This window comes from Cryptococcus neoformans, chromosome 5 (genome assembly GCF_000149245.1).
Source record: "Cryptococcus neoformans var. grubii H99 chromosome 5, complete sequence".
NCBI classification, from domain to species: domain Eukaryota; kingdom Fungi; phylum Basidiomycota; class Tremellomycetes; order Tremellales; family Cryptococcaceae; genus Cryptococcus; species Cryptococcus neoformans.
Window position 1 is genome coordinate 1,020,213 of NC_026749.1, and position 22,500 is coordinate 1,042,712.

The 22,500-nt window shown below is 47.2% G+C and overlaps 8 protein-coding genes and 2 non-coding genes; 4 read left to right on the top strand and 6 right to left on the bottom strand.

The window, feature by feature from the left end:
- The window catches only part of CNAG_01168 (H/ACA ribonucleoprotein complex subunit 4), a 2,124-nt gene extending 1,077 nt beyond the window's left edge, over nucleotides 1-1,047 (bottom strand). Inside the window, exons 1-4 of the mRNA XM_012193970.1 lie at nucleotides 900-1,047; nucleotides 771-850; nucleotides 105-717; nucleotides 1-54 (exon numbers count right to left, since the gene is read on the bottom strand). The exon at nucleotides 1-54 is cut by the window's left edge and continues 1,077 nt beyond it. Of these exons, the coding sequence (XP_012049360.1) occupies nucleotides 1-54; nucleotides 105-717; nucleotides 771-850; nucleotides 900-1,002 (850 nt within the window). The 5' untranslated portion in view covers nucleotides 1,003-1,047. The remainder of the gene's footprint in view (nucleotides 55-104; nucleotides 718-770; nucleotides 851-899) is intronic.
- A 191-nt stretch (nucleotides 1,048-1,238) lies between these two features.
- CNAG_01167 (chromosome associated protein) lies at nucleotides 1,239-5,962 on the top strand. XM_012193643.1 has 18 exons: nucleotides 1,239-1,336; nucleotides 1,386-1,410; nucleotides 1,465-1,507; nucleotides 1,563-1,621; nucleotides 1,670-1,792; nucleotides 1,845-2,023; nucleotides 2,080-2,197; nucleotides 2,248-2,504; nucleotides 2,558-2,844; nucleotides 2,900-3,217; nucleotides 3,266-3,365; nucleotides 3,418-3,554; nucleotides 3,607-3,808; nucleotides 3,864-4,644; nucleotides 4,692-4,939; nucleotides 4,988-5,290; nucleotides 5,341-5,596; nucleotides 5,655-5,962. Exons 1-18 carry the CDS (start codon nucleotides 1,334-1,336, stop codon nucleotides 5,840-5,842), a joined length of 3,627 nt encoding a protein of 1,208 aa, XP_012049033.1. The 5' UTR covers nucleotides 1,239-1,333; the 3' UTR covers nucleotides 5,843-5,962.
- CNAG_01166 (urease accessory protein) lies at nucleotides 5,917-7,114 on the bottom strand. XM_012193969.1 has 1 exon: nucleotides 5,917-7,114. Exon 1 carries the CDS (start codon nucleotides 7,042-7,044, stop codon nucleotides 6,061-6,063), a length of 984 nt encoding a protein of 327 aa, XP_012049359.1. The 5' UTR covers nucleotides 7,045-7,114; the 3' UTR covers nucleotides 5,917-6,060.
- Nucleotides 7,115-7,182: 68 nt separating this feature from the next.
- On the top strand, nucleotides 7,183-9,858 carry CNAG_01165 (D-erythro-sphingosine kinase). XM_012193644.1 has 10 exons: nucleotides 7,183-7,347; nucleotides 7,409-7,624; nucleotides 7,681-7,809; nucleotides 7,863-7,920; nucleotides 7,984-8,096; nucleotides 8,150-8,233; nucleotides 8,284-8,911; nucleotides 8,970-9,148; nucleotides 9,204-9,260; nucleotides 9,310-9,858. Exons 1-10 carry the CDS (start codon nucleotides 7,239-7,241, stop codon nucleotides 9,432-9,434), a joined length of 1,698 nt encoding a protein of 565 aa, XP_012049034.1. The 5' UTR covers nucleotides 7,183-7,238; the 3' UTR covers nucleotides 9,435-9,858.
- On the bottom strand, nucleotides 9,371-13,535 carry CNAG_01164 (glutamine-fructose-6-phosphate transaminase (isomerizing)). XM_012193968.1 has 10 exons: nucleotides 13,256-13,535; nucleotides 12,353-12,422; nucleotides 12,195-12,302; nucleotides 11,686-12,131; nucleotides 11,481-11,634; nucleotides 10,421-11,428; nucleotides 10,314-10,375; nucleotides 10,117-10,258; nucleotides 9,941-10,063; nucleotides 9,371-9,893 (listed from the first exon to the last, which is right to left on the bottom strand). The coding sequence occupies exons 2-10, from the start codon at nucleotides 12,357-12,359 to the stop codon at nucleotides 9,823-9,825; spliced, it is 2,121 nt and encodes a 706-aa protein (XP_012049358.1). The 5' UTR covers nucleotides 12,360-12,422; nucleotides 13,256-13,535; the 3' UTR covers nucleotides 9,371-9,822.
- A 193-nt stretch (nucleotides 13,536-13,728) lies between these two features.
- CNAG_01163 (DNA repair and recombination protein RAD54-like protein) lies at nucleotides 13,729-16,939 on the top strand. XM_012193967.1 has 8 exons: nucleotides 13,729-14,287; nucleotides 14,349-15,157; nucleotides 15,213-15,509; nucleotides 15,559-15,847; nucleotides 15,898-16,168; nucleotides 16,220-16,344; nucleotides 16,403-16,606; nucleotides 16,661-16,939. The coding sequence occupies exons 1-8, from the start codon at nucleotides 13,935-13,937 to the stop codon at nucleotides 16,767-16,769; spliced, it is 2,457 nt and encodes an 818-aa protein (XP_012049357.1). The 5' UTR covers nucleotides 13,729-13,934; the 3' UTR covers nucleotides 16,770-16,939.
- Nucleotides 16,940-17,282: 343 nt separating this feature from the next.
- CNAG_12459 lies at nucleotides 17,283-17,598 on the bottom strand. XR_001045763.1 has 2 exons: nucleotides 17,558-17,598; nucleotides 17,283-17,484 (listed from the first exon to the last, which is right to left on the bottom strand). It is a non-coding gene; the product is annotated as a hypothetical RNA (non-coding RNA).
- A 1,786-nt stretch (nucleotides 17,599-19,384) lies between these two features.
- Nucleotides 19,385-19,477, bottom strand: CNAG_10056. The gene has a single exon. It is a non-coding gene; the product is annotated as a tRNA-Tyr (tRNA).
- A 58-nt stretch (nucleotides 19,478-19,535) lies between these two features.
- CNAG_01162 (hypothetical protein) lies at nucleotides 19,536-21,371 on the bottom strand. XM_012193645.1 has 7 exons: nucleotides 21,259-21,371; nucleotides 21,134-21,207; nucleotides 21,066-21,087; nucleotides 20,796-20,988; nucleotides 20,497-20,739; nucleotides 20,116-20,447; nucleotides 19,536-20,061 (listed from the first exon to the last, which is right to left on the bottom strand). The coding sequence occupies exons 1-7, from the start codon at nucleotides 21,293-21,295 to the stop codon at nucleotides 19,925-19,927; spliced, it is 1,038 nt and encodes a 345-aa protein (XP_012049035.1). The 5' UTR covers nucleotides 21,296-21,371; the 3' UTR covers nucleotides 19,536-19,924.
- A 103-nt stretch (nucleotides 21,372-21,474) lies between these two features.
- The window catches only part of CNAG_01161 (hypothetical protein), a 1,652-nt gene continuing 626 nt past the window's right edge, over nucleotides 21,475-22,500 (top strand). Inside the window, exons 1-3 of the mRNA XM_012193966.1 lie at nucleotides 21,475-22,165; nucleotides 22,216-22,400; nucleotides 22,452-22,500. The exon at nucleotides 22,452-22,500 is cut by the window's right edge and continues 626 nt beyond it. Of these exons, the coding sequence (XP_012049356.1) occupies nucleotides 21,694-22,165; nucleotides 22,216-22,400; nucleotides 22,452-22,500 (706 nt within the window). The 5' untranslated portion in view covers nucleotides 21,475-21,693. The remainder of the gene's footprint in view (nucleotides 22,166-22,215; nucleotides 22,401-22,451) is intronic.

Sequence of the window (22,500 nt, forward strand, 5' to 3'; positions counted from 1 at the left end):
TGTAATTGGTGAGAAGAGACTCAAGAGGGCGAATCACTCGACGCAGGTAGGATTCTAAATCGCTCGTATGAGCACATACACAGGAAGAATAAAAACGTGCTCACCGTCACGAGTGTTATCGTACAACCACTGGGCATCCAATACATCGTGCATAGACACGATGTCATCATTCTCGCCAGTGATACCGCTCCTTACACGCCTGAGTTCTTGCATGTGGGCACCGACACCCAAAAGCAATCCCAGGTGGACACACAAAGTCCTGATATAAGTACCAGCCTCACATGACACCCAAAATACACCAAGGTTTCTTTCATTGTCGTATTCAATCAACTTGGACTCGTAGATTGTTCGAACACGAAGCTGACGCTTAACGGCGGAGATAAGGGGGGGTCGCTGGAAAAGGGCGCCAGTAAGGGTCTCCAAAGCTCGAGGCAAAGCCTTCTCGTCCTGCAACTTGTCGTGGAATCGAACCACACACACGTATTCCTTTCCTGCACCTTGCTGGGACTTGACCAATCGAGTAGCTCTGTCGATACAGACAATCAAACAGCCAGTGACCTTGGGATCGAGGGTACCTGAGTGGCCGGTCTTCTCGACGCGCAGGATTCGCTTCAACCAAGCAACAACTTCGTGAGAAGATGGGTTGGAAGGCTTGTCGAGGTTAATGACACCAGACTTGACATAAGTTTGGAGGTCGCGTTTAAGAGGTGAGATACCCTAGTTGAATAATGTTTAGTTTAGCCTTGGATAAGATGCGGAAGTATGCTCACGGAGGGAATTGGAGTAAAATGGGAAGATCTGACAAGCAATTTATCATAGTTCTTAAGCAAAAGAGGCCATTGAGAAGTGTCTGTCAAAGATTAGCCCCACTCTCTGAGAAGGAAAGTGGAGATGCGTACCGAGCTTGGGGGTGACGGCCTCGCTCTTGATCGAGAAATCGGAATCTTGCTGGATCTTGCTGACCTGGCTGTCAGTGAGAGCGGATGAGCTGGCAACAGCCATTTTTATTGTTATTTTGAGGTGTATGGAAGTGCCCGTGAGACCCAGTTATTCGCACGGCAAAGCTGCCAGCGAGATTTTAACATTTCACCATCCTCCACCACGGTGTTTCGGTATTTCAATGCTGTGGCGTATTTGCTTTTCCATACCCCCTCCCTTTATTCCTTACGTAAAAAACGGGGTAGCTGACGCGACTTTCGGAAGTGAGAAACATGAGCGCGATCTGACCCTTTGTCCCAGTCGCGTTCGTTGTTGAGTAGGTTCCCCACCTGATTTCCCCACTTCCTCCAACCCATCTACAGCCTTCGCCCTCTCTGCGGCCTACAGATAGAACATGGCAAGTGGTGATACATACATTAGAACATAATGCTGACTTTTATCATCAGTATATCAAAACAATAACCATTCAAGGTGCGTTGCAGTCAGCCATTGGCTTTGCAAAGCGACCGCTAATACGCACGACAGGTTTCAAATCTTACAGAGATCAAGTGGCTGTAGATCCATTCTCGTGAGATATTCCGGTGGTAATTAAGTATGAGACTTTGCTGACGACCGACCATCAGACCTGGACACAATGTTGTGGTTGGTCGAAATGGTAGTGGGAAATCAAACTTTTTCTCCGGTAAGCTCATTCTCACTGAATGAGGCCTCGTCTAAACTCTGCCTGTAGCTATACGATTTGTACTGTCTGATCAATATACCAAATTGAGCCGAGAAGAAAGGCAGCGTCTACTACATGAAGGAACGAGTACAAGTACGACACTTTCTGCTTATGTCGAGATTGTCTTTGACAGTATGTTCGCTTTGTCTTCAGAACGGCTTAAATAAGCTGAAAATCCATCCAGATTCTGATGGGCGCTTTCCGACTGGTCGACAGGAACTCGTGCTTCGTCGAACCATTGGTCTTAAGAAAGATGAATACTCCCTGGATAGAAAGAGCGCCAGCAAATCTGAAGTGGATCAGCTACTGGAAAGTGCTGGCTTCTCAAAGGCTAACCCCTATTATATTGTTCCCCAAGGAAGGGTGGGTAAACAGATTTGTCGAATGATCGTAAAGTAAGGCTGCTGACGAGATGTCAGATCACGCATCTGACGAATATGAATGATCGAGAAAGACTCAGATTGTTAAAGGATGTGGCAGGAACGGAGGTCTACGAGCAAAAAAGGGCTGAGTCGACCAGAATCATGGAGGAAACCGGTGCGTTCTACTACCCCTATGTTCTGTGCAATACTAAAGTCTCGTATTAGACGGAAAGCGAGACAAGATTCTTGAGCTTCTCACAACCATCGAGGACCGATTACGAGAACTTGAAGAAGAAAAGGAGGAACTCAAAGAGTACCAAGAGAAAGATCGGGAAAGGCGCTGCTTGGAATACGCGTTGCATCAACGAGAATTGGAAGATGTTACCAATGCTCTGGATGAAATTGAGGCAGAAAGGAGACAAGACATACACGACAGTAACGAGAAGAGAAAGGAATTTAATGATAGAGAGGACGAAATCCAGGTCTGTTCTTTTCGCTGATTGCAATGATCCGCTCGTCTGACTATAGTTAACAGCGCTACGAGGAAGCTCTTACTGCGGCTAAGCATTCCTTGTCGACTACGCAAGCTTCGCTCAGGCAGTATGAAACCGAGCGGGCGGATTTAGTGCGTAACAAAACCGAATTGGAATGCGTTATCGCCGATTTTGAGACGGCTGGTCAAGTGGGCGAGCACAGGAGGGCAGAGCTGGCTGAAGAACTGGAAGTGATGCAGCAGAAGGTAGATGAAGCAACCGCGAGATTGGAGGACCTAGTGCAAGAAGCTGAACAGAGGATTGGGGAGGAAAAAGCCGCAAGAGAAGCGTAAGTTATCGTTTCATGTTCTGCTGTCTTGAAGAGCTCATCTTTTCCGCCGTAGGCTTGAACCTACACAATCCAAACTCTCAGTATTGTTTGCCAAACAGGGGCGAGCGCAGCAATTCGCAACCCAGGCTGCCCGAGATGAGTATCTCAGAGACGAAATCAAAGCTCTCGAAGAACATGAGAAGAATCAAGGACGGCGGGTGGAAATCCTGCAAAACGAGGTGGCGGGTGCAAAGGAACAGTTGGCACAGCTTTCGGCCAAGTCTGAGCAGCAAGCCCAAGGCGAGAATGATAGGAGAGAGAATTTGAAAAAAATGAATGAAGAGATCGCACAACTGCAAACGAACATTGCGGGTATGCATGAGCAGAAAAAGTACGTTATTTTTTTACTCTAGTTGAAGGTTACTAAGATGATTTGAAGGGAGCTGTGGCGGGAAGAGGGCAAGTTGACTCAGATTGAGGTCAATGCGAAAAGCGAAATGGAGGCCGCCGAGCGTTCACTGATGGGCATGATGAACAAAGTAAGGAAAGCATGGCTCGCCATCGGAAAACGTGGTGCTGAGCAGACATTAGGACACGAGCAATGGCTTACGGGCTGTCCGACAAATTGCCAAGCGACTAAACCTTGATGGTGTTTTTGGACCCCTCTACGATCTTTTTGAAGTCTCCGATAAATACAAAACCGCCGTAGAGGTAACCGCCGGTAACAGGTTTGTTTTTTGGTGAAGTCACTCCTGAACCATATTAATTTCTGTTTGCCAGCTTATTCCACGTTGTTGTGGATAATGATGAGACTGCCAGCAAGCTACTTGATGTTATGAATCGGGAAAAGAGTGGTCGAGTGACTTTCATGCCTCTCAATCGTCTTAAAAGTCATAGCGTCAACTATCCCAAGGCTAACGATGCTATACCAATGATTCAAAAGTTACAATTTGACAGGGAGTATGTCATGGCATTTGAACAAGTACGTATTTTGGGCCATGTATACGTACCATATCCATGCTGAAGATCTATAATAGGTATTTGGTCGAACTATCATTTGTGAAGACCTTCAAACTGCGGCCCATTATACCCGATCACATGGTCTGAACGCTGTTACCATTGAGGGTGATCGAGTTGATCGCAAAGGTGCTCTGACTGGCGGTTATCATGATGTTCGGCGCTCCCGCCTCGACACTGTCAAAGCCGCAAAGAAATGGCGAACAGCGTACGAAACGGACCACGCACGTCATATAGAGGTGAAAGCTGCGCTGCAGAATCTCGAACAGGAGGTCACAAGAGCCATGGGTCAAGTACAAGCACTTGAGGCGAAGAAAAGGCACATATCAGATGGGGGAGAGGGCTTATTCAAGTTACTTACGTTACCGGCAAGGGACCTTGACCAGGCAAGAGATAGGGTAACGAGATTAGAATCTAGTCTGGAAGAAGCTGAGGGAGCATCGAGGGATGCTAAAGCCAAGAGAGCGAGCTATGAGGAAGAGCTCAGGACCCCCATGAGGCAAAACCTGACGGATGAAGAGTTGAGGGAGTTGGAAACCTTGACACAAAGTGTGGAATCCCAGAAGAAGTTGCTGTTTGACGCAACCCAGAGCAGAGCAAAGGCAGTAGGAGAACGTAACCGGTTAGAAATCGAGCTTTCGGAGAATCTCCGGCGAAAGAGACAGGAGCTACGAGACAAACTTGATCGATTGGAAGGTGAAGCGGGTAATGGGGAACTGCAATCTGGGGAGGTGGAATTGCGAAGGAACGAGCTCAGGAATCTCGTGCGCGATATTGAGCAGCTCGAGGAAAAAGTTTCTGGTAAGTATCCTGCTCTTAAAGGCAACGTCGCTGAACTTTGTATCCAGAGTCTGAAGGCCGCGTTGACGAATTAAACTCTGAAATCTCCAAAATCTCGGAGAATCTCGAGCGTGTACAAACTCAGCAGATGGAAAATACTCGGGCGATTATGCGTGTTCAAAAAAATGCTGAGCGTTATCTTACCAAGCGACAAACCCTCATCAACAGGAGAGAAGAATGCAATAATGCGATTCGGGATTTGGGTGCTTTACCGGAAGAAGCATTCTCAAAATATACTGACCAAAGGTCAGATAAGGTATGTCATGTCATCAAATAGACCCGAATAGGATTGACATCGCTACAGATTATCAAGAGACTTCACAAGGTGAACGACGGCCTCAAGAAATTTGCCCATGTCAATAAAAAGGCGTTTGAGCAATATAACAATTTCACGAAGCAGCGTGACGAATTAATGGACCGTCGGGATGAGCTCGATCAATCGGCTGTCAAAATTGAAGAACTCATTGAAACTCTTGATCAACGTAAGGATGAGGCAATTGAAAGAACATTCAAGCAAGTGTCCAAATATTTTGAAGAGGTATTTGAGACATTGGTCCCATTGGGGAAAGGAGAGTTAATCATGCAGAAGAAGACCGATGGTTTCATTGTGAGTATCGAAGGCGATTGGTATTTTTAACAAACTAAGAGGAACCACAGGAAGAAGAATCAGAAGAGTCCTTGGAGCAAGGAAGAGAGAAAAGCGACATTGACAGCTATACTGGCGTCTCCATTCGCGTTTCCTTCAACTCGAAGCATGATGAAGGTCAGCGCATCCAGCAGCTGTCTGGAGGTCAAAAGTCTCTTGTGGCTCTCGCCCTGGTTTTCGCCATCCAGAAGTGCGATCCAGCACCTTTCTACCTATTTGACGAAATCGATGCGAACTTGGATGCTCAATACCGTACCGCGGTAGCAAGTGAGCAACTTCCCTTTTTTGGCTCTTCCTCTACCAGTATTGATCAGAATGAGTTTAGCCATGATCCATACGCTTTCCACCAGCGCACAGTTTATCACGACCACGTTCAAGTCTGAAATGCTTGCTCAGGCTGATAAATTTTACGGTGTCTTCTTCGACAAACAGAAGGTCAGTACGATAAAGGTGATTGAAAAGGAGGAGGCCAGCGACTTTGTAGAAACCGCTGCCCAAGTCGGACAGTTGTAATTGTGATAGGATCACCGTTAGAGTAAAAGGGAGTAAGATGAAGTTTCTGTAGATTTACGCTTTGGAGGTCAGATTATGGGTTGTAATTATTTACATATTATGCACTGTTATGGTCATCCATGGTCTTTCCATCATTTTTATAAGCTCCCGACTTATTGAGCGTGATTTCGTACAATGAAAACTCATCAACCCGAAGTATAACAATTATTTGTTTGGAGCTAAATACACCTCGGCCACATCCCCTCTCCTACTAGAGCCGCTACACCACCAGCGGTCATAACCTCTCTCAGCCATTTCCTAGCGTCTTCCACCTCGCATGCTGCAATTCTGACTACTCCCGCCTGCAGCTTGTCATCTATCTCACTAAAACTCCATGCCAAACCGGGAGGCTCCTTCAGCTGGAACTGCCGTGAATGATCGGAGAGATACGCGAGATACGAGAAAAGGGTCGTAAGATGGGGACCAATGATTAGAACAGTGGCGTAGACGTTATATGGAGATAATTGGTTTGCGATAGGAGACAGACTGCCACCAGCATTCAAACCAAAATGGGAATTATCGAGCACCATGCGCTCCCTCATGATTCTCTCATCTCCTACCCAAATCTCGTTCGTTGACCCGTAGCTATCCATGCTCCAAATCTCCTCATCGCCTTCTTGAGGCCTTTGCCCTCGGCCTGAATTGACCCAATCAAGAATGAGAACTGATGCCGTCCTATCTGCAGGAAGGACGAAGCGCTGGGTCTGGGAGTAGATAGACGAGCGGAAAGGGGAAACAGAATCAGGTAAGAGGAGTAAGAAGGACGATGAGCAAAGACGTATGTGCATCCTTTGACGTGTGAGATTGGGGTCTGAAGATGGCTGAGAGGTATGCAAGTGGGAAAGGGGGCGAAGGCCTGGTCGACGCTTGTATACTTTGGTCGTGCCTTGGGTGAGCATGACGAGACCACATCCTGGGTCAATCAGCACGCTTAGACTGACGAGATCGCCAGCTACAAGGCCTCCGCCATAGGCGAGAGTGTAGAGGACGGCGAAGTTCGCGGGCTGTGAGGGAAGAGGAGTTGGAGAGAGGAGCTTGAGGGGGTATGCTGCGAGGCTGGTGGAGAAGCAAGGGTGTGCGTTGGAGGCGGAGAGATGCACCCGTCCCTCTCCTGCGAGGAGGCGGGGGGGATTTCGCAGCGGGGCTTTCATCGATGAAGACATATCAGATACACATTGTCCTCCGTCTTCAGCCTTGACTTGAATCTCTTCTGCTGCAGTATCCCCTTAAAGCCATGACGTCGACACTTTACACCACCCTCGGCCATTGTCCTCTTCCCCACCGTACATCTCCTAGGTACCGCCAGCCACAACAATATGACACCCGTACATAGATAACCCACCTCTACAGCCACACAATGCGTCCTCCACACCACCTTCCCGTCATCCTTCACAATAACAATCGTGGCTTGCTCATCATCCAACGGTCCACTCTCGACGTTCTCCAGCTCTCGGGCGACGGCCAGCGTAAGCCTCTCCTATACAAGGCGTCGCCCTCCATAAATTTGTACTGACTTGGAATTTACAGCTCCCAAGCGACTACTCACATGCCCTTTGACCAACTTTCTCAAGGCATATCTTGCCCCTGCTCCCGAGAATTCAGCGCGGCGGCTGGACCTGCATTGTCTAGGAGGGGGCAAGGGCACGCAGCTGAAACTCGTCAAACTTCATGTATTAGTGGAACCCATCAACATACCGGAAACAAATAAGTGGATACGGATGCTAATGGAGGTAGCTTATGCCTGTGGGTCCCGCTTTTGTCTTCGCTTGAAGCTGGTGAGTGCTGATCACACTCACCAGCAATCAAGCCCTTCAGAAATGTTTTGATCCTGGTCAACCCCCTAGGAGGAAAAGGTAAAGCAAAGAATATGGTACAAGATACTGTTATTCCTATACTTGAGGCAGCGGGAACAACTGTAACCGTCAAAGGTAATCTACCAGGCTCCTATCGTTGAAACGCAGAGCTGAAATTATATGTTCAGAAACTACTCACAGGCTACATGCCGAAGAGATCGCGAGATCTATGGATCTGGTATACGAGTAAGCAGGCTAAATTTTACGAGTCATCAACCGTCTGCCCTCGTCTAACCAGTAATAATGAAGTGTGATTGCCACTGCTTCCGGAGACGGTCTTGTTTATGAAGTGGTCAACGGCCTTGCATCCCGCTCAGACGCCCGCAAGGCGTTGCAGACGCCTATCGCTCCCATCCCAACAGGTAAACTCTGGAATTCCTAACACAGAGAACAATGCACTGACCTCTTTAACTAGGTTCAGCTAATGCCGTCTGCACAAACCTATTCGGCGTGAAGGACACTTTCAACGTACCCTTGGCTGCACTCAACATTATCAAAGGTGAGATCCAAGCTTTCAGTAGAACGCATAAGGCTTAAATGGCATTTTAGGATGTAACCTCCCCATTGATCTTTGCTCCGTCCTTATACTCCCATCTATGACCCGACGCTTCGCTTTCCTTTCTCAGGCAATTGGCCTCATGGTAGATCTCGACATTGGTACAGAAAATCTCAGGTGGATGGGGGATACCCGCTTTTTAATTGGGTTTCTCAAAGGAATAGCGAGCAATAAGGGTACGCGTTGCCGGTTGAGGCTCAAAGTCGTCGAAGACGACAAGCAGGACATGGCTAAAAAGGCAAAGGAACGGACACAGCAAGGGACGACTGAGGGTGGCGTTACTCCGTTGACCAACCGGATGAGAAATATGAGTGTGGACGGTGACACGCCAGTCTCTATGAACCATAATATTCGCCACGAGCACGAACCCCCAGCATTGATCGGAGAATCTAAATCATCCGCCAACAATCCACCAAAGCCCGCCAACTCTAATTATATTCCGGACAATGGTCCCATTCCAAATGCTCGGCCGCTAAAATACGATGAGACTTGGATAACTATTGAAAGTCTCCCCAAGAAGTCATCTATCAAGCCCAAAAAGTCTACCCAGAGTTTGAAAGCCCCCCGTAATGTTTCAACACAAAACGAATGGGTTGACGGACAAGAGATTCTATATTTTTAGTAAGTGTCCACCTCTTAAAAGTCCGCGGTACGGATGCCAATCCCTAACTCTTCGCAGTGCTGGAATGATGCGTTGGGTGGCTCGAGATCTGATGCAATGGCCTGTCTCCATTCCAGGAGATGGCCTGATAGATGTAGTTGTCCAAAGCGTAGTACCGAGGCTGACTATGGCAAATGCAATTGCCGGCGCCGAAAAAGGAGAGACATATTGGATGGATTGCCAATATTACTATAAGGGTGAGCGTGTCTTCTTCGGATGGACGTAAAATCCTGCTAGGTTGACGAAGGGCAGTTTCACAGTTCATCGCAGAGAACTTAGACATAGAAAATCAACCACTTTTCACCATCGGTAAGTCCTAACCTTTTCTGTTGAAGACCCTTTTGACCTTGTCGTATAGATGGCGAAGCCTTCCCCTTTGAATCGTTTCATGTCGAGGTACATACTCGAGCTGCCAATCTTCTTAGCCTAAACGGAGACTTTTTCACTTCTGATTTCTTGAAGAAGCCCACTGGAAAGAGTTAAGGCCATCGCACATAACTTTCAAGAAGGGTGTATGAACATCCCCATACGGAAGGCCAGTCATTATACACCATCATCGTTTTTAAGTAGCAGCGCCTTACTTATCTTTCGTCGTTCAGTGTATTCAAATGACAAGTAACGTACGTGGACCAATGCAAAAAAGATACTTGTACTTAAAAACTTTATTATGTACATACCAAAAAATGCGCGTGAATCATGAAGCAGAAGAATGGGACAAAGTACTATACGTTTCTGCTGTGCCCAAAAGTATATAACAGTTCAAGCAGTAGAGAAGGACGTAGAATAGTATATTGAGTCATTGTGAGGCAAAATGAGGGTCTCAATGGGGTTAATAAAAACGGATGCAAAAAAGTCCTATGAACAGTCCACGTTACTCAGTAGTCACTGACTTCGCGAGGTTTCGGGGGAAATCGACATCGACGCCGTTCATCACGGCAAGGTCTGAAAGGTTGTTAGAATGAAGTATTTCAACTACAGATGGGACTTACGGTACGACAAAAGCTGGAGAGGAATGACATTGATCAAGCCTTGAAGACAATCGACAGTCTGAGGAACCCGGATGACCTTGGCATTGTCGTTGACAGTGTCATCGTCCTCATTGCAGATGATGACTAACCATCATAAGCTTCGTCAAGGCAATGAAAGCAGCTGAAGGATAACTCACTGGGTCGACCCTTTCGAGCGGTAACTTGGGCAAGTGCAGACTGAACCTTGGGGTACAAAGAGTCTCGGGTCATGATGAAAATGACAGGAAGGTGCTCATCAACCAATGCAAGAGGCCCATGCTTGAGTTCACCGGCCAAAATCTAGTAGACAGCGTCAGACGATCTGAGTCTTCCTGCATAATAAACAGCGACTTACGCCTTCAGAATGCATATAGGAGACCTCTTTGATTTTGAGCGCACCCTCCAAGCAGGTAGCGTCTAGATGAAGTCAGCAAAGATCACAATACGATGCGCTGAACCCACATTGATAGCCACGGCCCATGATCAGCAAACTCTTCTCTTTGGACAACATATCCTTAGCCATCTGTTGCAGCACTTTGTCCATGGCCAAAACCTTTCGAATCTGGGCAGGAATGTCGTGTAATCCATCGATGATTTGCTGTCTCCTTGCTGTCTTGGTGATGGAGTCATCTGACAATTGCACAGCAATCATGACAAGTGCGACATACTGCGAGGTGTATGCTTTGGTGGAAGCCACACCAATTTCGGGGCCAGCGTTGATGTGAACACCAGAGTGCGTTTCACGGGAGAGAGTGGAGCCCACGGCATTTACAACACCAAGACAAAGAGCACCACGTTCGAGACAGTATCGCATAGCGAGAATGGTGTCGGCTGTTTCACCTGATTGAGATACAAAGATAGCGACATCATCTCGGAATACAGGAGTCCTGCGATCAAGGAAATCAGACGCCAGTTCGACAGCAACGGGGATATCGGTGAGCTCCTCAAACACCGGTCGAACAGCGATACAAGAGTGGTAGCTAGTACCACAAGCGACAAAGATCAATCTCCTGCCTCTTCGGATGACAGGCAGATATGCTTTGAGGCCGCCAAGCATGATGGAACGAGTGTCGAAGTTGACTCGTCCGCGCATAGTGTTCACAACCGACTCGGGTTGTTCGTAAATCTCCTTCTGCATGAAGTGATCATACTGACCCTTCATAATCGCCGCAAGTTCGATCTCTAGATGCTCGATGGCACGTACGGAAGAAACAGTATCGTCGCGACGGAGGCGGTGGATGTGAAGTTCGCCTTCAGCAATGTGGGCAATGTCGTCATCTTCAAGATACAATACACGCTTAGTGTGCTCGATTACAGCACTAGCATCGGACGCCACGAAAAACTCAATGGGCTGGGGCATACCATCTTCAGAGAGGAATGCACGAGACTGGGATCGGCGAAGTTTGGGACCAGGGCCCTCGGCAACAGCAGCCGGTACGGCAAGGAGGCCACTGGCATCCACATCATTCACTGCTTCAATGTAAGCATAGATATTAGAAGGGGTTGAAAAGCGTTGACCAACCTCTTTCCTCAGCAGTGGGCAACTCAACGTCGACAAAATCAACCTTAAGCTTCCTGTCTGTCTTAACACCAATCAAAAGAGGAGAGCCGCGTCGTGCAGCGACAATTTCATCGGGGAAATGGGTAGATTTGAACACGAATGCGAAGGATCCTTCCTATAAGAGAATTAGCTAGAGAACAAAACGAAGCGTCTAATATTTACGCACAAGCTCCTTCACGACAGTCTTGATAAGTTCAGTGAAGTTGAGTCGCTTATTGGGCTGACTATCCCAGACATATTTACAAAGCACAGCAACGACTTCGGTGTCGGTGTCGCTATGGAAAGTATAGCCGCGCTTGAGAAGGACAAGCTTGAGCTCCTTATAGTTGGTAATGATACCATTATGGACCAAGGTGAACTCGGTTTGCACGTCGCTGACATGAGGGTGACAGTTACCAGGACTGGGAACACCGTGAGTAGCCCAACGGGTATGTGCCATCGAGGTCTGGCTGAGGAAAACTTTGGACATGTCAACCTTCTCCTTCGCGGGCGCTTGATCAGGCAAAGGACAAGGGATGCCTTCGTCAATGTGTTTCCTCAAGGCAGCAACTTTACCAACTTCCTTGAAGAGAATCATAGGGGAACCCTTGCTGTCGCCATCAATTCCAATACCTGACAGATTGCGTTTTGTTGCAATCAGCTTGCAAGAAACATTGAGAAGCGATGACAACATACCAGCACTGTCGTATCCACGATACTCAAGCCTCGCGAGACCGTTGCACAGAACATCGCAGACGTACTTGCGGTTCCTTTCGCAAAGGAAAGAGCAATAAGAGAAGATCCCTGTGCAGCAAGTCAGCAGACAATGACGCGATAGTAGACTTGGTACTTACCACACATGTGATTTCAAGTGAATGAAGGAAGAACTAAATTAAGAGATACAAGAATGAAATCAATCAACGGCTAAAATTGGGAAGGAGTGGCCAAAGAGACGAAAGTTGAACAATGAGACGTGGCACAAAACCAAAGGAGGGGTAAAAAGGCCGATTGCCGGTTGGGATGAGATGATATGACGGTTGTTGACCCAGCGGCGAAGGAGTTTGTTTTGTTTGTGTGCGAGACGCGTTGATGGATTGACGAGGCGATGAAGCAAGCAAGCCGATCCAAGAAATGCCACACAGTGAATGGGCACACGAGAAAAAATGAAGCGAGGCGGCGTTTGTGGCATGCAGTAGACATGATAATTGGAGGCGAAGTGGAAGCACAGCAAGAATGAAATCGGGTCAGCATATTCTTTGACAATCTTCAGGAAAAGTCATGAAACAAAGGAGTCACAAAGATACGAAACATCATCACAGCTCGTCCAAAATTGCTTTTCAGCCCGCAAGACGTGCCTAATAAGGGGGAAACCAAGAACATAAAGATGCCACATCCGACTTGTTTGGAGGTCTTCCAGCGGATAATAATGAAATTAACTGAAAACCCTGTAGTGTCGTGTAATGCTACATGTACAACACAGTAGAACAAAGAAGCCCAAGTGTAAATGAGACGTTCAAAAACGTTCTCAGGCAGTGGGAACTGGTGAAAGGTGTTTGCAGATGTAGGAAAGAGATCTTCGCCGGCACTGATTAAATACAGCATACGGCAAGATATCCAAAAAAAAACCATTGCAGCTGTGCGGTGCAGCAGAATCGCTACACGGCATAGCGAAACTCCACTGGCCACAGCGTACAGCCTTGTTGCAATCTTGTCTCTAGTCTTTCTCGGCGCACATACAAGACAGAAACTCGACTCACGGGTGTTTGAATGTAGAGAACCGTTGAATTTGAAAGGTGTGATATGGCAGAGAAAAAGATTGAAATATGATGCGCTGTGGAAGGTGTTATGTGCTGGTGGGAGGACACTGGGCGGGTGTTCGAGAGCAGAAAGGGCGAAGGGAGTAGATCAAACAGAGACAGCTATGGGTGAGAGGGAAGCGGAGGAACTGAAAAAGCGGCAGCGCACAGTAGAGAGAGCTGGCCTGGGAAGTGTTTATATTTCATGAGGCGGTAGAACGGGAATGCTTTTGGATAATTCAGGATTCGCCTCGTGACCGGCCGCTCTGGAGTCGTCTTCCATTTGCGGGGATTTTCTCCCCCTTAACATTCAGGAGTCGCAATCGTCATCGCACTTCATTTTCAGGGAAATCCACGCGACTGTTCTCGGATGTGCATCGCATATGGATTCAGCTGTGTTCGTTCTTTCGCTCGTCTGCCACGGTTGCGGCGGTCGACCCCAATGCCGTGGTGGCCGCCGCCGCCTCGTTCTTCAATGCCACGTCAGAAAGCTGACTGGACTGCTCGTCGAGACGCGACGCGCCTTGCTTCCTATCCAACATAAGACATTCCTCTCTATTATTCCTTCCTTTCGCCACCCGAAATTTTTCTTCCACCCACCTTAATCTCCAACTCTTGTCCTTTTTAATCCTATTTTGACATGCTTCGGAGAACAATTCAACGTCCAAGCGAGCCGCCTCTCACCTCAGCCACTTCCGGGGGCTACGGCATCATCTCCACTCCCTTCAAGATACCCAAATCTTCAGCATCTAAACGCGAATCAGCACTTCCAGCGCGAAAACGGAAAACGGTCTCATATAAAGAAGAAGGATCCCCTGATGACAATGATGATGCTGAAGACAATACTGAAGGGAGGCCCAGCAAGAAGGGCAAATTTGCTATGGGTAACAAGGAGTATGGCTCCGATGGCGTGTTGGGCGATATGGCCAAATGGTGTAATAGAAAATTTCCGGTGTTTCAACCAAAAGACAAGTCTGGCGTATTTACCAAAAGGTCTGTGCCCTGTTCTCCCTTTCCTCCGTTCATCTCATGATGACTGACCGGTAACCATTAGCTTCTCAATCCCAATCATGTATTGCCCCAAGACCTCGGAACCTATAATTCACTCGCTTTCCCATGCCTCTCTAGGTGCCCGCAGACACCCCACCCTTATCCCCAGGCCTCTACACAATCCTATGGACGACCATGCTATTGTTTTGTTCGACCCCACTATTGATGATAAGCCGAATCCGGAGGATATAAAGGCAGCAGAATCTCATGAAGAAATGAAGAAGAAAGAAGAGTTGAATAAGGGACCGCATAGAAGCTTGAAGGCCATCCTTGGTATTGTTGATGAACGGAAGAATAAGCAGGTTGTCAAGGTGCCAGTCGTCATAGACCCAAGGCTTTCGAAAGTCTTGCGACCTCACCAAATTGAAGGTGTGAAATTTCTATACCGGTGTACAACCGGTCTGATTGCAGATGGAGCATGGGGATGTATTATGGCAGATGAAATGGGGCTCGGAAAAACTCTGCAATGTATCGCTCTCCTTTGGACACTTCTCAAGCAGTCGCCCGTTGCCGGGAAGCCTACGTGTGAGAAAGTGATTATCGCCTGCCCCACGTCACTTGTTGGTAATTGGGCCAATGAGCTCATCAAATGGCTCGGATCAGGAGCGGTCAACCCTATGGTAGTGGACGGCAAAGGAGGAAAAGCCGAGCTTATCCCGGCTGTTAGGCGGTGGGTGCAAGCCCATGGCAGGAATGTCACTTTGCCTGTGATGATCGTTTCCTATGAGACTTTGCGGACTCTACAAGAGGAGTTGGCTAGTTGCGAAATTGGGCTGCTTCTTGCTGATGAGGGCCATCGGCTCAAAAACGCGGGTATGTCGATGATACGGCCGGGCGCCATGTAACCTTGCTCACCATCTGTATGCAGAGACCCTTACCTTCCAAGCTCTTACCTCTCTCAAAGTCCAGCGCCGAGTCATTTTAACTGGAACACCCATACAAAACGATTTATCTGAATATTTTGCTCTATTGAACTTTGCCAACCCAGAATACCTTGGTTCGAAACTTGATTTCAAAAAGAACTTTGAGTCGAAAATTCTCAGAGGACGTGATGCTGATGCAACGGAGAAAGAAAAATTGGAAAGTGACGCGAAATTAAAAGAGCTTGGTGGACTTGTGAGCAAGTTCATCATCAGACGGACAAATGACCTGTTATCCAAATATCGTATGTGTTTTGGTATGAGATTGTTAGGCAATTTCTGACGATCTCGTAGTGCCTGTCAAATACGAGCATGTCGTATTCTGTCGCCCAAGTCCCCTTCAAGCATCGCTCTACAATCTTTTCGTTACCTCCAAGGACGTCCAACGCCTCCTTCGAGGCAAAGATTCCCAGCCTCTCAAGGCCATTGGTCTTCTCAGAAAGCTGGTTAATCACCCGGATCTTCTCAATCTACCCGAAGACCTTCCTGGCAGCGAAACCTTGTTACCAGATGGGTATAACGGGAAGGGCAGGGACAGGACGGTTAACTGCCAATATTCGGGAAAATTTGTTGTCCTTGAAAGGTGAGTATCTATCTACTTGCCCTAGGTTAGGGACTGACTTGGGCTTCCAGGATGCTAGACCACATAAAACACCACACAAATGACAAAATAGTACTCATCAGCAACGCTACCCAAACTCTTGACCTTATGGAGAAGCTGTGTAGGGGTAAGCGGTATGGCTATCTTCGGTTAGACGGCAGCATGTCGGTCCCCAAGAGGTCAAAGATTGTAGCGCAGTTCAATCAGCCCGAAAGCAAGGAATTTGTTTTTTTGCTTAGTTCCAAGGCAGGTGGATGTGGCATTAACTTAATCGGCGCAAACAGATTGGTGCTGTTTGACCCTGTGAGTGGATTCATTCATTTACGCGAAACAGTATTCTAATCAGCGATCCAGGATTGGAACCCTGCCAGTGACCAGCAGGCTCTGGCTCGTGTCTGGCGTGATGGCCAAAAGAAAGAATGTTTTGTCTATCGATTTCAAACGACAGGTACTATTGAAGAAAAAATTTTTCAACGACAGTGAGGAGTGACTTAGATCCGGAGGCTTGAAGCGGTACCACTAACGAATTCTCTACAGATGTCAAAAGCAAAATCTTTCAGCGTGTGTAGTAGACGAAGCGGAAGATACGGCAAGACATTTCACGCAGGGTGACCTACGACAACTGTTCAAATTCAACCCCGAAACTTTGTGCGATACGCACGATACTTACAAATGCAAACGATGTCGAGAAGGCAAACAGTTTGTTAAAGCCCAAGCCCTGCTCTATGGCGATGCCAGCACGTAAGTTTCAGCAGTTTCGTATATTTTTGCCATCACACTGATATAATTCGACAGATGGAACCATTATCCCAACGAGGAGCTGGGAAAGATGCACGACGACCTATTGAGAGCGGAATTGGGTCTTCCAGAGGTGTCTTACGTATTCCAGTACATTTCCCACTAATGCTCACATTTTCCATGTGTTGCATCTTTTGTCTCTCGCTCGATTGGCCCTACCGTATAATATCTAGAATAGTGTATTGCGATATCTATCTTCCTGTGGTCTTGTTTTCCTGTGATCTTGTTGTTTTCGTGACCCGCAACCATTCCATTATGTATTGTGTTCCAAAAGGCCTTATCGAGTACTGTTCGTTGTTGGCCACTCGCTGTCTACCTGATATCGGCTTTCAGTAACATCATGGGCCCCTGCTGGACCATCTCCTCCTTTACAGGTCGCTCTCTTTGTGGTGGATTTGGGGATAGGGTACGGATAAGGCTGATGGGATGCTAGGAAAGTTCGCTTGTCATGACGTATACAGCCTGCATAACGAGCGGTGGGTCCTCTTCTCTTTTTCTCCTCTTAATAGGTGTAAATATAGAATGTAAAAGGAGCAGAAAAGCCAGCAGACACAGTTGGCACGGCACATACAGTCCAGGGCAGGAACTACGTGGGAAGTTGAGAGAAAATACGGAATGTATGAACAATGTCGCATAAAGCATATATGCATATACAGGCAAAAGAACAGAGAACCCGGACGCTAAACTGAATGAAAAACGAGGTTGTCGATGACATGAGCCTCCACCACACACTTTTTGCTTTTCTTGCATTTTAAGTTGGCAGGATGCTAATAAGGAAGTCCGTTTGTCGTACGTATACAGCCGGCATAACGTATGGGACTCTGCTTCTCACCTATTAGCTGTAAAGTATAAAACCATAAATGAACTGAGAAGTGAGACAAAAATGGCACTTACGTACGTACAGGTCACTGCCAGAACTAGGAAGCCAAGAGAAAATGGGGGCATGTGCAGTGAATAATTGACGCATACGGCATATATACGCATATACTGGCAAAAGAGCCGACCGAGGACGGAAGCGCTAAAACGGGCGTGCGACGCCCGCCCACCTCCACCTCGTGGACGTGGTTGTCTTTTCCGTCGTCCGTCACGTTCCTCACTCGTTCTGCCCGCCGTCCGTCACTTGCTTCGTTCGTTCTTGTCTTCGTTCCTCGTTACTCGCTGATATTCCAATCTTGGTCTCAGTGTACCGCTTGAAGCTTTTCACTTATGGCCCATGTTGTGCATTGTGCATGAGTGCTCGTCGTCGGGGGCTAAAGCTGAAAGAACGTTTCTTAGAACGAAAGCTTACTGATTGGAATAATCCCTCCTCGTTATTTATACCCCACCAATATCCCTTGGACGAATCCCCCTGCCTGTTGCAAAACTATATCTGCCCTCATAGATTGTATTCTTGACTACCTACTCAATCTCACTATCTCGCTACAACTAGCAAGCACCATTGACATAAAGGGACCCAAAAACAAGAGATGGGAAAAAGGCGACAAGGATTTCAGATGCAGTAAGAAGCACAAGAAGAGAGACAGGAAAAACCCGACAATAGCTCGAAGGCTACAGATGGTCTATGGTCCTCATCTAACAGCATGCACCGCTGGAGTCCGAAACAGCCTCTATGTAGAAGCTTCCGCATCACTTGCCCGACCTTGTGCGATTTTAAACACTCGCAGTGAGATATCTACCCCCTCCGACCATCGCCTCCAGCTGCATAAAACATGATTCCTGGACATCATGTCCCAGACATTGTTTGTGTGCAGTATTTGCTCTGAAATCTGGACCTGCAAATAGCCAATTTGCTGACCATCACTTAGCCTCCCAGCCCGTCGAAACTCACACCACGTCTTCGACAACTGGTCTGTGACCAGCAGTTTTAGTGAAGTTCTTCTAGAGAGATCGGCCTTTGCTAATCTCCAATCTCCAGATCTTGTGAAGCTCATTATCATTATAGAAAGAGCGGAGAATATGCTTGAATGACTACATCCTTTAGCTTCGCTGGCTTACAATGCGTGGCATGCAAACTGCACCTTTGCAGCCCTTCAACGATGCTGTTATTACACAAAGAAATATACGGCAGCGAGGATGTGGATCGTCGACAATGTAACGCTCAAGATTTGCCGGTCAGCAATGTTGGAATGTAACGCATTCCATTTTATACCTGTGTCTGCTGAACTAAATGTATATAATATAAGGACTGAATATAACATGCGTCTTGTCTAGCTGCACCAATGAAATTGCTTTCTATTAAGTGCGGTAATAATACTGAACCAACAATTCCGCTCAGGCATCAAACCAGGGATTGCATGATCGTAAGTCCCACTGCATGATCAAATAGCCAAATGCCTGATCATGACCTTCATTGCCTGATGACCATTCATTATTACTACTGATCACAATGCACACGTCCTAAGACCAGGCTTCATATGTATCATGATTAAGCAGAACAGCCATCCGATCTTACAACACTTTGCCGTATGATCATTCTCTCATCAAGTACACGATGATCATGCATTTTGTCCTTTGATCAGGCAACCGCATAACATGATCGCGCATGATTGCCCGTCTCAACTGAATTATCAATTGGCTACTCGACCTGATCAGGAGGGTGTCTTTCGATATGGGACTTGATCTGATCAGACAAAACAAGACTCGATCGCGCCTGCTGATCGCATATTTTAATTCGCAGCTTTGCAGGTTTGCTGATGTAAGACTCTTCAGGTGCAAAAAAAATCTCCCCGGTGCGAGTCGAACGCACGACTTTCAGATGTGAAGTTGTTAACCAATTACAGTCTGACGCTCTAAACCACACTAAACTACGGAGAGCTTATTGAGGTCTCAATGGAAAGATATATATACATATCACAAAGTCCTTCATAGTATGGGACAATGTTACTGGTGGTGCATTTTGCACCTACTATTGAAAGAAGTGTGCCTTTACATGAAATTTGGTTTCTGGCTTATTTGACCACGTACAAAGTATAGCCAATCTAAACGGGATTGTCTAATATTATTACCAGAGCATTATTGGATTCGATCTTCCGATATATTTCTCAATGATGGCTTGCGTTGTTTAACCAACAAATTCCACTTCTTGTTGAGTGGAGTACCGAACATGACTCATGAAACATCAAGGCAAATGAACAATAGATACCTTACGCATAATGGATCGTATAGTGAAGACGATCATTGTTCACTCTCTAATTTCACACTTCATTTGTACAGATTACCGTCAACTACACAGCAATCATAGTCTGTAAATGACTGCCCTTCTCACATGGACAGGGCTGTCAGCCTCTCCTGTGGATTTTGCCCATTCCAGAGTTCCGGGCCATCGGAAGTCTTGGTAAGCTGAGGCAAACCATTCTGTTCAATGGCGAAAGACGCCGCAACACTACCCCACCTCACAGCTTCCAGGTCGTCAATATCTCAGTGTTCATGTGTAGCTGGACTGGACCACTTACCCTCGTCTAAACTCTTTCCTTCCGACAGTGCGGCAGCTATTCCTCCCATGAATGCATTGCCTGCTCCGGTGGGGTCTACTACCTTTCCCTCATAGCCATCCCTCTCTTTGTTCCAATAGGCTGGGACCCACTTTACTTCTGGTCGATATCCTCTTGGGTCGGCGGAAGCATAACAGCATCCCAAATGACCTGCGCGGATCACAGCACCTATGCGAGGTCGCAGATATGCGAGGGAGCGGCAAATTTTGGTGAGAACAGCTTTAAAATCATCATCCGTGAAGGTGGGATCTGTTAAGAGAGAATACAGGCGGAGCGCTTCGTTCTGGTTTGGTCTTGTCTCATCCATCAGCCTCGGTCCTCCCAAATAAGTGCCACACTTACCCCAAGATATCGACATGGGACGCTATGGAAGTGACTACCTCCAATGACTCATCCTCTGGCTCCCAAACGATGAGAGGAGACCATCCTTTGGAAATTCTGAAATCGTTGATTTCATCGAGTATTATCCCAGCCCGGGGAGCAGGGTAAGAGATGAAATGAATTACAGAAGGCACAATGTCTTCAAAATGCGTCCCTTTGAGAGAGTTTGGTGAAAGAAGAACAGGCTTGTATAGATATTCAAACCTAGATGATGCCCAGCCATCAGCGAAATTCATCCCATGATTAAACGTAGCTCATACCCTCTTGTCTCGCCGTCATACCGGTTGACTGCTCTTGCAGTTGGGAGCCCGTCAGTTCTCTCTCTAAAAGCCCACATCTCATTTCCGTAGGACTCCAGTGCATCTTTGAGAGCTTGAGGAAATGTTGAAGGTGTGTAATCTACAATCATGCCCAGTTGAGTGGGTGGAAGGAATGCACGCGCACCAATTATCGCTTTATCATGATGGCATCGTCAGTGCGGCACTACTAAACAATTTACATGTGTGGGTAGTCTGGATGACGCGACGTACCGTAGGTGCCTCCTCCCCCTATCTTGATCTGTGTTAGCTACTGGACTAGACTCAAGGTGAAGGGGTACCTGATCGGGCTGCTCTACGGGTCTTTCAATGCCATCATTACCAAGGCGAGTGAAAGTGTCAATGATGAAGTGTTCTATTCTGTTCATCAGCGTAAGCGCTACTGAAGGAACCAACAGATTCTGACCCAGGGTCAACACTTTCCGTTGCTTGGACATAGCCATGACGTCCAGATTATATTATAGGGCCTGTTACTTTTTGTTTTCTACTTTGTAGAAAAGACGAAAAAAAACGATGACGAAAAACAAAAACAAAAACATAAACGCTGCTGTGACGTGTCTCAGTCATGAGCGGAACTTGAGCAGCGGAGCTGCTGCTGGTATGATAACTATCGGTCGGCATGTGCAAAGATAAAATCTCAATGCCCTTTCGTCTTCCTATTCGTCCGTTCGTCCGGTATTTTGAATTATCAGTCGTCCAATAGTCTGGACGCTCGCTGGGTATCGACCCTGTAAAACATTTCTATAATCACGATCACCATTTCGCATATAAAGTCCGAGAAGTACCCCATCATCTTTTGAACAACTGCTCAGTAACCGAGAAAATCTTGGCGCAGACTATTATGGCTGGACTTTATCATGATCAGTTCGGGCGCGAGGTAGCCAAAATCCAGCTCCTTCTCATCAATCCCAACTCTACCTCGACTTTCACTCAAGATGTGGCTACACATCTCCACCCTCGCCTTCCAGTTGATGTCGGAATAACTTTTTATACCCCTCCTCCCGAGGCGCCAGCTAGTATAGATGGCCCATTGGATGGTGTAAGTTCTACTGCGGTCATTCTCAAGGATCTTGAGCTCCAGCCCAAAGGCCAAGCTGTTAACACGCCTGAAGACAGTACTGGGGCGTCAAGGCTTGCTACTGGCTATTCAGGTATCGTGGTGGCATGCTTTTCAGCGCACCCCCTAGTACCTGTTTTAAAAGAGCTTCTTGCGGGGTATGATAAACCTCCACCAGTGCTGGGCATATTAGAATCAAGTGTTCTGGCAGCATTACAACTTGGACCGACCTTTGGTATCGCTACTACAGGCCCCCGTACGTCTGAACACTCTGAAAATGCAGCGGCGTGCTGATGAACCAGACAGAATGGGAACCCCTCTTTGATGAGGCAGTTCGTGCGATGGGCATATCTCCAACCCGCTATACCGGAACCAAAGGCACAGGTTTCAACGCCGTCAGTTTGCATGGCGATAAGCCAGCCGAAGCCTTATTGGAGGCTTCTTGTTTTCTAGTTCAAAAGGGTGCTAGGGTCATTATTCTTGGCTGCGCCGTAAGTTACGCTTTGCACCAATTATTATACATAACTGAAGGCGTCCAATAGGGCATGGCGCCCATGCGGGCATCCTTACAAGAGCAGTTAGCAGACAGGG

Excerpts from the sequence above, each read along its gene's own strand:
- CNAG_01167 (XM_012193643.1), top strand. Across the intron at positions 3,809-3,863 it reads ATGTCATGGCATTTGAACAA|GTATTTGGTCGAACTATCAT; the intron begins GTACGTATTTTG and ends GATCTATAATAG. Across the intron at positions 5,291-5,340 it reads AGAAGACCGATGGTTTCATT|GAAGAAGAATCAGAAGAGTC; the intron begins GTGAGTATCGAA and ends GAGGAACCACAG.
- CNAG_01166 (XM_012193969.1), bottom strand. The coding sequence starts at position 7,044 with ATGTCTTCATCGATGAAAGCCCCGCTGCGAAATCCCCCCCGCCTCCTC.
- CNAG_01165 (XM_012193644.1), top strand. The coding sequence starts at position 7,239 with ATGCGTCCTCCACACCACCTTCCCGTCATCCTTCACAATAACAATCGT. Across the intron at positions 7,625-7,680 it reads AATGGAGGTAGCTTATGCCT|CAATCAAGCCCTTCAGAAAT; the intron begins GTGGGTCCCGCT and ends CACACTCACCAG. Across the intron at positions 7,921-7,983 it reads TCTATGGATCTGGTATACGA|TGTGATTGCCACTGCTTCCG; the intron begins GTAAGCAGGCTA and ends GTAATAATGAAG.
- CNAG_01164 (XM_012193968.1), bottom strand. Across the intron at positions 11,635-11,685 it reads AGACTGTCGTGAAGGAGCTT|GAAGGATCCTTCGCATTCGT; the intron begins GTGCGTAAATAT and ends ATTCTCTTATAG. Across the intron at positions 10,064-10,116 it reads CGCTCGAAAGGGTCGACCCA|TCATCATCTGCAATGAGGAC; the intron begins GTGAGTTATCCT and ends TATGATGGTTAG.
- CNAG_01163 (XM_012193967.1), top strand. The coding sequence starts at position 13,935 with ATGCTTCGGAGAACAATTCAACGTCCAAGCGAGCCGCCTCTCACCTCA. Across the intron at positions 14,288-14,348 it reads TCTGGCGTATTTACCAAAAG|CTTCTCAATCCCAATCATGT; the intron begins GTCTGTGCCCTG and ends GGTAACCATTAG. Across the intron at positions 16,345-16,402 it reads GAAAAAATTTTTCAACGACA|ATGTCAAAAGCAAAATCTTT; the intron begins GTGAGGAGTGAC and ends AATTCTCTACAG.
- CNAG_01162 (XM_012193645.1), bottom strand. The coding sequence starts at position 21,295 with ATGGCTATGTCCAAGCAACGGAAAGTGTTGACCCTGG. Across the intron at positions 21,208-21,258 it reads ACGGAAAGTGTTGACCCTGG|AACACTTCATCATTGACACT; the intron begins GTCAGAATCTGT and ends TGAACAGAATAG. Across the intron at positions 21,088-21,133 it reads CCGTAGAGCAGCCCGATCAG|ATAGGGGGAGGAGGCACCTA; the intron begins GTACCCCTTCAC and ends ACACAGATCAAG.